This window comes from Borostomias antarcticus (genome assembly GCF_949987555.1).
Source record: "Borostomias antarcticus genome assembly, chromosome: 2".
NCBI lineage: Eukaryota > Metazoa > Chordata > Actinopteri > Stomiiformes > Stomiidae > Borostomias > Borostomias antarcticus.
In genome coordinates, this window is record NC_140235.1 from 9,613,098 (window position 1) to 9,623,831 (window position 10,734).

General features: G+C 43.2%; 1 protein-coding gene across 1 annotated transcript; it reads right to left on the reverse strand.

Annotated features, from left to right (window-relative positions):
• Nucleotides 1–4,714: 4,714 nt before the first annotated feature.
• Nucleotides 4,715–9,635, reverse strand: ly6pge (lymphocyte antigen 6 family member pge; the record flags this gene model as incomplete). The annotated part of the gene is made up of 3 exons (XM_084461460.1): nt 4,715–4,896; nt 5,197–5,313; nt 9,575–9,635. 3 exons carry the CDS (start codon nt 9,633–9,635, stop codon nt 4,715–4,717), a joined length of 360 nt encoding a protein of 119 aa, XP_084317586.1.
• Nucleotides 9,636–10,734: the final 1,099 nt, after the last annotated feature.

The following is a 10,734-nucleotide window of genomic DNA, read 5'->3' on the forward strand; positions in this document are numbered from 1 at the left end:
CCTAGGATATAGACAATTAACACTTTCACTTTGAAGGAGAGTAGGTCACTTGAGTGGGGAGAGAGTCTCTTGTGAACCTCGTCATTTCGTTCCTGGGCAACATTCAATATTGTTTTTAGTCCTTCCAATTTGGGATTCTTGATATATGGATTTTTTTGTATCATCTTGCAGAGCTTTACCACATATCAGGCATAGCTTTTCATTTAGTGCCAGTGTCTGGCTTGTTGACTGTGCTGGCTCTGTTGGTTCCATAAGTGCACAGCTGGACTCTAGACAGCTGGTGAATACGGAAAACACAGTTAAAGGACAATGCTCGTTTTTGACAACCTGGACCTTATTTACGACATATTATAAGACGTTTGACTCACCGAGATCACTTTGGTGTAGTTCGGAGGCCTGTAGAAGAAATGTAAAATCCAGCGCGAGCCAGTATATCCATGTAATGGCGGTGATCGGGGCAACGAGAATGCAGCTTTTAAAAATCTATTTTCTGCCGCGAAACGGTTGTTTTCATCAATCTGTCTTCATAATTCGCTAGTTGTGCTTACATAGAGCATAACTGTTGTGGTTTTCACATGCCATGATCTTGAGAAATGTCTTTCGAAACGAAATAGCTTCCTCACTTGCTCCAGCACTAATGCGCACAGCGCGCAATAGTTGCTCCAGCACGCTGTGCGCATGCGTGCTGGAGCAAGTGAGGAAGCTATTTCGTGTCTAACGACGTTTCTAAAGATCATATTACAGAGGCATGGGAAATACCACAACAGGCCTATGCTCTCTATGTAAGCACAACTAGCGATTCATGAAGACAGATTGATGAAAACAACCGTTTCGCGGCAGAAAATAGAGTTTTAGAAGCTGCATTCTCGTTGCCCCGATCACCGCCATTACATGGATATACTGGCTCGCGCTGGATTTTACATTTCTTCTACAGGCCTCCGAACTACACCAAAGTGATCTCGGTGAGTCAAACGTCTTATAATATGTCGTAAATAAGGTCCAGGTTGTCAAAAACGAGCAATGTCCTTTAACATATTTGCCACACAGAGTCACACACACACACTGTCAAGAGTTAGCACAAGGTACCTGACTACTCTCACACAAAATTTTAAGTGGATCAGAGCTTCCTTTGGAAAACTAGACTGTGCAATGTAACCCTTGCACCCCCCAGAAAGATCTTTATTGGCTCTGTGGGGTGCATCACTTCATCAGTTGATTTCACTAAAATCCCACAAGTTCCACAACAATGCATTTCTTGAATGGGAAACCCTGAAGATAAAAAAAACAAAACATTGTTGTGTTTTGTTTTAACTTGGGTAGGGGTACAGTACCTCAAAATCTGAGGGCCCTTCCTGCTAGACTAACAATTTCCGCCTACACTAAAGTCTTGTTTGCAGGACTATATTCTAGTATTTCTTTGGGAAAATTACATTTTAACTCTTTGGTGTTGTTGGACAGTTACTTGGGTCAAACCACTGCAAAGTTTATGCAAATTTGAGTGAGCATTATGAAATTATGGGCTTTTTTGTCACCTCACTCCTATCCAGACAGGCCTAACTTTTTCAGATATTAGGGTAGGTCTAAAAAATAGCCCAAAAAACATATTTCCCACAAAACTAAAGTTCCACAACCATCCATCTCATTAATGGGACACATAGGGGATATGAAAAAGCATGGTTGTGTTTTGTTCTAACTCGGGTAGGGGTACCTCAAAATCTGAGGGCCCCTCCTGCTAGACTATATGTGTGAAGACAGCGTTGAGACCACTGCGCCGGCAGGACATCAGGATCCTTGCGTACCTGGACGACCTGCTGGTTCTGGCTCCGTTACCTATTCTGGCTTGACGCACACCGACACGGTGGTGGGACATCTCACCGACCTGGGGTTTGCGGTCAGTTGGGACAAGAGCGCTCTGTGGCCGGCCGATCAGATTGTTTACTTGGGTATCATCTGGACACATGCACTATGAGAGCAAGTCTGTCCGACCCAGGGAGGGAAACCCTGGAGAGAAGTCTCAGCATTTTGACAATTTGATTCATGATTATGTTAGTTTGTCCAATTACTGCTGGTTCCTTAAAAAGAGGGCTACCACATATACTGTAAAATTAGTTGTAATTCCTACACGGTACACCTGATTTGGATGCAAATACTCTCAAATTAAAGCTGGAAATCTGTGCTTAAAGCACATATTGAATGTTTCATTTCAAATCCATTGTGGGGATCTACAGAGCCAATATGATGAAAATTGTGTCAATGTCCAAATATTTATGGACCTAACTGTATGTATAACTGTAATAATGAACTGTCCTCCTGTTTCCCCCCATTGGCGTATAATTGAAGAAAATAAAGGTCACAAAAAAGAGGTAATCTTTAAGTTGGCCCCCAGCTGTATTTCTGTTTCAAAAGCCAAATGTTTAATAACTTTATTTTGCTGGGCTACTCAATAAGGCTTACAGGACATCTTCTTGTCATTGGTATGCTATTATGACTAATACAACAGTATGAGTGGATCTGTATACAGTACCAAGCTTTCAGAATCCTAGACAAATCACAGGTGCACGAATTTTGAGGCTGTTAAAGGAGTAAATGCATGTTTAGCCCTGTTTCAAAGTTACTTATGGTCATATACAATAGTTCAGATCAAAACATTGACAAAACTAGCACTTTTGAGAAAGTCTGATAATTGCTCTACCACCATTTTGGTCATACAATGGATGTGGGTGGGCATATTGAAAAATCATTCAAAAACATGTTAAACTCTCGATTTCAAAGACAAGAAGCTCACCGAGGGGGTAATTGGTGTCCGTTGGTGTTCTGACATCAAATTCGCCGCAACGTATGAATCCTCTAGGGTTTTATTGACCATTTTATGAAATCCATTGACTTGTATTGAAGCGACCGTTGTAGATGTGTAGATCAATCCGCAGAGGGGATTCAGGAAGCGGAACTACTTACGGTAGCTATTGTTATTGTTTATGTTAGTTTGCGGAGGTTTACACACATATGTGCTGCGACTAAATAGTTATATGCGAAATATTTTGAAAAGCCTTTCCAGATGAACTAGAATCTAACTTTATGGCGAATTATATGTCAGAACGCCAACTAACACCTCGGTGAGTTTCTTGTCTTTGAAATCGAGAGTTTAACATGTTATTTGAATGATTTTTCAATATGCCCACCCACATCCATTGTATGACCAAAACGGTAGTAGAGCAATTATCAGACTTTCTCAAAAGTGGTAGTTTTGTCAACTTTTTGATCTGAACCATTGTATATGATCATAAGTAACCTTAAAACAGGGCTAAACATGCATTTTCCCTTTACTACTCCTTTAAGAGGGTTTTACCTGTATGTTTCTGCAACAAGTAAAAAAAAAAAAAAGGTATCTATAAATTGAGGAGAAGTGGAACAGACAGGGCATGAGAAAATATGTGTGAAAGAAGGGAGGAAAAGAAGAGCAGGAAGAGAGTGAGAATGAGCATTCATTCTTTGAAAGCAGCGATTCACGAAAAAGGAGTAAAGAAATACTATTTTATTGGTTGTATTTACAATGAACTATGGAGAACAAAGAATTTCATACATTGGTTCTAGCATTTGACTCTATATATCCAGTACAGCTGGATGTGGTACAATAGCTCCAATCTTGCACACTGATAGAATACACACATAACACAGAGTTTCTATAGGTATTGGTTAGTTAGAACGACTTTCCTTTGAATCTTTGATTCAGTACAGTACAGTTGAAAAATACCATTGTATTGTGTAAAACTGTACAAGAGACGTTTGACTTAAAACCTATAAATATGGCATTATGTCTTAGCAAGAGTTCCAAAACCAATTACTGCAGAACAAGATAAAATACTTTACAGTATATCTGCCTACGGCTTTTTATCCAACACATACTGAACCTGAACAGAGTTCCTAGAATCTCTCTGTATATATCTCAGTCCTACCTCCTTTCCTCACTTCATCACCACTCTCTAGTCTCCCATGTCTTTTTATTATTAGTCTCTCTCTCCTTCTCTCACTGACCCTCACCCAATCAGAGAAGAGTAACTGTGAGAGGCCTGATAAAAACCTGATAAGTGTTTAAACTGCTTCTCCCAGAGGGGATTAGCTAAGCACCTGGCCACAGCATGTAAAAGGCTTACGTGGCCAGCGCAAGGTGAGTTGCTTTATTTCCAGAGTTCATAAATACCTCACACATTAAGTAGCCTACAGTCAGACCCATGTGATTAACATTTCAGATATCAGCAGGTCCAGCACTGCTGGGTTTGTCCATACTCAGCTTGTATCTGTTGTGCTGCACTCCTGTACCGCAGTATACCTGCACTCAACAGACCATCAGTCCACCTCTTTACCTTGACCTGTCTTAGGAGGACCTGACTGTTAAGATCACAGCAGTGTGTGTGTGTGTGTGTGTGTGTGTGTGTGTGTGTGTGGGGGGGTAAATGCATGTTGGTGTTGAATGAGGTTAGCTTGAGAGATGAAGAGACTAATAAGGGATGGGGCATGGCAGAGCGGTTCCCACATTACCCAATGAGGAGTGGTCGACAACCAGGAAATTTATGTTTTAACCAGTGGCTAAGTGGTCTGCCTGACGACGAAGAGATATTGTAGGTTGAGGCAGTTGGCAACATCTGAGGGTGTGTGTCAAGAGTGGGGTCGGTAGGGTGGATAGGGATGGCTCCTGGGGAGGGCAGGGGTGGAGTTATTAGTTGGAGAGCATGTGCAGCAGCAGGGGTAACAGAAGCAGCAGGTAGCTGAAACTACCCCCTAGCTTGGAGGCGTGGCCTGTCACGTTGCAGTTATTAGAGTAGCAGCACTGAACTCTGACCCCGGGCGCCCTTGGCGAGCTGCAGAAAGACCTGTAGGAGCAGGACTTCATCACCCCACCTGCAGGACAGAGAGGCGGGTACATGTCAATTTAGGTAACATGCTCTCACAGAAAACTACTTTGAGATTCTGTGATGTAGCCTAACTTTAAGAGACAAAAACAAAAACTCCATTAAGCTAATTAATGTTACTTTACTGACTGAGCATCAACTGCTTCCCCACAAAAACCCACAACCCTCTGCTGTTTCTGAGCTGGGTGTTCAGACAGAGCAGTCTGGAGGCCCATTACAGCCAACATACTGTACTGTACTGTACACACGCATGCACACGCACACACACACACCACACTGTGTGACTCACTTCCGGGACCTTTGACGACAGCGCAGGCGTCGGAGTGGCTGGGGCAGGTTTGGATGCCCTGCCGATTGCAGTCGTCATTATTAGATCCCATGCAGGTGTAGCATTGCAGGGCCTCACCTGGTGACAGAGAGATGATTGATACATACACTCACTGCAGACACTGGAAAATTACACAGGACGTGACATATCAGAACACAACCTTAAATGATTTACAGGTCATTGACATGTTAAAGTTCTTCGGCATGGGCCTTTATATGCCTATAGAGATCCATTGTGTACTACTTAGCTGTAGCACTAATATCTCAAGAGTGCAGTCTGTCAAAAAATGTATCGTATATGATGGTAAAAAAAAAAAACTTATAACAGGGCTTATAATGCAAAATGCCAAACTAGTCCTTTGAAAATAGATTCCAAAAAGAGAAAAAAAACAGACAGAAAAGAGCACAGCGCTCCAGGTTTATAATGTCAGAGGGACAGTCAGTTGTTACAACAGGATTCTTCAGACATTCACCATCTTAACTCAAGTGAATACGTATAGCTGTACATCATCCTTACTTCCCAGGGAAGAAACATGAAGTCAAGCCAACCATGTTAAAGTGGGAGTGAACAATACAGTAGAGATGTGTTAATTAACCTAACGACTGTAGTGAGACTAATGGAACTAACAAGACTAACGACACCAGCGAGACTAACAACAGTAGTGAGACTAGTACAGCTGGATGTGGTAACGCAGGACTAACGAAACTAGCAACACTATTGACACTAACGACACTAAAGAAATTAGCAAGACTAACGACAATAGTGAGACTAATGACACTAAAGAAACTAGCGAGACTAATGACACTAGCGAGACTAACGACACTAAAGAAACTAGCGAGACTAATGATACTAGCGAGACTAACGAAACTAGCAAGACTAACGACACAAGCGAGACTAACGAGACTAACGAAACTAGTAAGACTAATGACACTAGTGAGACTAACGACACTAAAGAAACTAGCGAGACTAACGACACTAGCGAGACTAACGACACTAAAGAAACTAGCAAGACTAACGAAACTAGCGAGACTAACGACACTAAAGAAACTAGCAAGACTAACGAAACTAGCGAGACTAACGACACTAACGAAACTAGCGAGACTAACAAAACTAATGAGACTAATAAACTAAATAAACTAGCATCTGTTCTTCTGCATGTTTTTCATATTGGGTTATTTGGGAGGAAACCCTTGTGAACATGGGTTAGAATAATGACACTAGCGAGAAAAATGACACTATGAGACAGTATTAACCTACACTAGTGAGACTAACAACACGAACGACACAAACAAAACTAGCAAGACTAATGAAACTAGCGACACTAGCGAGATTAACAACACTAACGAGACTAATAGACTAGTGAAACTAACAAAACTAGCGAGACTACACTAGCAAGACTAAGAAAACTAGCGAGACTAATGAAACTAGCGACATTAGCAAGATTACACTAACGAGACTAATAGACTAGTGAAACTAACAAAACTAGCAACACTAGCAAAACTACACTAGCAAGACTAACAAAACTAGCAAGACTAATGGCACTAGCAAAACTTACGACACTAGCGAGACTAATGGCACTAATGAGACTAATGACACTAATGAGACTAACGATATTAGCAAGACTAACAACACTAACGCGACTAGCGAAACTAGCAATTCTAATTACACTAATGAGACTAATGACATTAGCGAAACTAGTGAGACTAGCAAGACTTTATAGAACCAGTTCAGCGGCAGCCTTCCAAAGTGATGTAAAAAGCAGTTTTACAGAGGGAAATGTGATAGTGACAGAGGGGGATGTGTGTGGAGACACACAGCCCCATAATGTCCAGGCAAACTAACGTCTGTAACTCATCTTCAATCGATCTTGTTCTGTACCCACCTGGACAGTGATGATGGTCACCAACATGGTATACCTGTCCAGAGGATTTCACTGTGCACTCAGTTTCCTCTAAATTTAATACTTGACTTAAGATTTTAGATTATGCTCTTAGTCGTTTGATAGTAGTGGTACACTGATTACCTACTGTACGTTAAATGCAATTCACTTTGGATAAAAGTGTATTCTAAATGACTGCAATGTAAAGTAATGTACTTATTAGCAATTAGCTAATTAACCCTTGCTGTATTTAGCTAACCGGTGATGTCAATCCCAATGACATCGGCAGAAGCCAATAATCAACCACCACAACAACAACAACAACAACAACAACAAAATATATATTATTATTTTTGTGCCATTGCCTGTATACTGTACAGGCACACAACTTACCTTCAGTAAGTCAATAGTGCTTACTACTATTTGATGTCCTATACAGTACATACAGTACAAGTTGTATTTGTGGCCAGGATAGGAAATGCTAGCCAGTCATCCTGTGTGTTTCTGACTCACGGAGACGGAGGAAAGTGCATACCTGCCTGAATCTGACACAGGGGAAAAAAACAGCTATTTTCCCTGAAGCTACTCTCCATAACGTCTCTAGAGAAGTGAGGTGAGCTCAGCCTTGTAGCTGGCCTTTAAAACCTCCTCCTCAGAAATCCCTCTCGAAACACTGTTACCCATCTGTGTCGAAACACTGCTAACCATCTGTGGAACGTCTCTTTCCAGGAGCTGTCTTTCATGTCCTAGCAGAGGGGATCAAACAGTACCCAGCTCAGTGGGACTGTAGGACACATCGCCTGTAGTTGAAGCTACCTTCTGATGTGTTCAGAGCAACACACTTTCCTCAAGCCGGCCTTTGATCAAGTCATCAGACAAGACTTCAGACAAGAGCACAAAACCATAGGGATTAGTGGAAGTTTAGTCCACCATAGACTAAGGTTGGTTGATGTTGCGGTCGTCTTCCCTAACAAATTACTTTTATATGGCATCTGAATTTCAAAATCTACATCCATACACACACACACACACATACACATTTCAACAACTGATTCTGGGTTTAAGGTTTGTTGGTTGATTGACATGTAACCTAAATACCCCTGACTGTGCCTAGTTGACACCAATCCATTGCTGCAGGTCATTGAACTGCTGCTGGAATTAGCCCTCAATTAGTCCTCAGGCCTATTAGGAGATTAGCTGGATGGCCCCCATATTAATAGTTACTGTAGGAGATGACAGATTGAGGGGACGCAAAAACAAAATAATCTCAACAAAAGATATCACCCAACACCATCAAGTATAATAATAACTATGAAAATAAGAAAAGGGAGAATGCCAAATGACAATTTTCTGTCATAGCAATGTTTCTTTCTAAAAATAAAAAAATAAAAATGTGTTTCATGAAGAAAAAAAAACAAGTTTCACTGCCTCCCTCAGTATCGGTTCCACCCTCACTTGCCCACGGCAGGTGCAATCTTGAGTCTTCTGACTTACAAACACACGTGACCACCTCTGATAAACCCACTTAGCCAACTATGCCACCGAAGACACTAAACTAACTCCACACCCCACAGCAACGCCCAGCTGGTCGAGCTGAGCTCAACTGGGTATCTGGGTCACGGCCCACACTGGGTTCGATCTCAGGTCCTCTGACTTACAAACACACATGGCCACCTCGCTTAAGCTGAGGGTTGAGTTTAACCAATTCAGCTTCAGTTACACATGCAACTCTGTATCCATGTAAACTCATCAAACCATGCTAGTCCAATGTTGTTACTTCCAACAACCCTTGTATCTACATGTACGTGCACAGATAGTAGCCTAACAACCTCGTAGTCCACTCAACAGGTCCTTGTATCTATATTACATGTACGTGCACAGATAGTACCTACAGCCAGCAGTGGGGGACTGAAAACATAATTTGAGAGAGGATAAGGATGAGGGTCAGACGACTATGCAGACTATTAAGAGAGTTTGCCCTGTATGTTCCTGAAGAGGTAGAGTCAGGAGAAGAGAGCTACAGCATCAGGGAGGTAGAGAGTCAGGAGGAGAGAGCTACAGCATCAGGGAGGTAGAGAGTCAGGAGGAGAGAGCTACAGCATCAGGGAGGTAGAGAGTCAGGAGGAGAGAGCTACAGCATCAGGGAGGTAGAGAGTCAGGAGGAGAGAGCTACAGCATCAGGGAGGTAGAGAGTCAGGGGATGGAGAGAGCTACAGTAACTGGGGATGAGAAAAGTTGTCACAGAAAGGAAAAGGGGTAAGAGAAGGTGTATTCAAGAATTCAAGGATATTTGATATCACAGGTAGGTACCATGTACAAATAAATGGGAAGGGAATGTCCTGTATGAAGGAAGGGTAAGGAGGGAAGTTGGACAACTCTACCAACAGTGAGATGCAGGTTAGTAAACGAGGGATGGGAGTAACAGAGAGAGGGAGAGGTAGAGAGAGGAAGAGTCCTTACCATAGGCAGCAAGGAGGACGAGGCAGGCCAGGAAAAACGGGAAGCACTGGACAGCCCTCATGTCGCTGGTGGTCGGTCCGTAAATGTGGCGATCGCACAATGAAAAGCAGGTCGTTTGCCGCTAAAGCCCCTCTGATCGTAATCTGAGCTATCACAGGGCTAATACCCCCCCACATGCAGGTGCTAGGGGATTATCACCCCCCCTCCTGCCACCAGGGATCCACTGCTGCTGCTTTGCAGCCACTGGGTGCTTCCCAACCAGACTAATCAGGGCGGAGGGAGGTTATCGTAGGACTGACGCCTTATCCTGCAGCCACACACCTTTCTCGGCTCTGCCTCTCCATGGCCACCCGGCTTCGCCCAGCCTCACTTAGCTCCACCCAGCTTCACCTACCCTGGGGGCCTATTCGCTTTGCAGTTGTGGTTTCCAGGCTAAGCAGATCTGGATCCCTACTGTCCAAAAACGGGCCTACCCATAAACCTATGATGCAATGCGACAAGTTTCTTCAAGAAAGTCTTCTGGAATAGGTTACTTCAACTGGTATATCCGTGTTTTCGTAGCGACTGGTGAGACTAGGCTGCTAAAATCGGCAGTTGTGTGGCAGGATCCCAGTGGGTTCTAGACCGGAAACAGAGCACTGAACAGTGAACAGAAACCCTGGGGAGAGCCTGGTGACGTCCACCTAGCTTCACAAGCTTCTCCTATGTTCACTCAGTCCCTTGTTGCACTTAAAAGAGGCGTCGCTCATTTTGTAAACGATGCGTACCAGCCACAGAAGAACAACTCAACATGCAATGAAATCACAACAGTAGGTAAATACTTTTAACCCCAGTCCAGGTTCAAGGCTGGCCACTCGACAGAGACCGCCCTCCTTGCAGTAATGGAGTCACTCCATGCCGCAAGAGCGAACTCTCTCTCTTCTGTCCTGATATTGTTAGACCTGTCAGCAGCATTTGATACGGTAGACCACCAGATCCTCCTCTCCACCCTCGAGGAGAAAGGCGTCACTGGCTCTGCATACTCCCTGTTTGCATCCTACCTGACGGGCCGCTCCTACTAGGTGACATGGAGAGGGTCGATGTCGGAATCGCATAGTCTGACTATGGGGGTTTCACAAGGGTCTGTCATGGCTCCTCTCCTTTTTTCCCCCTACACTACA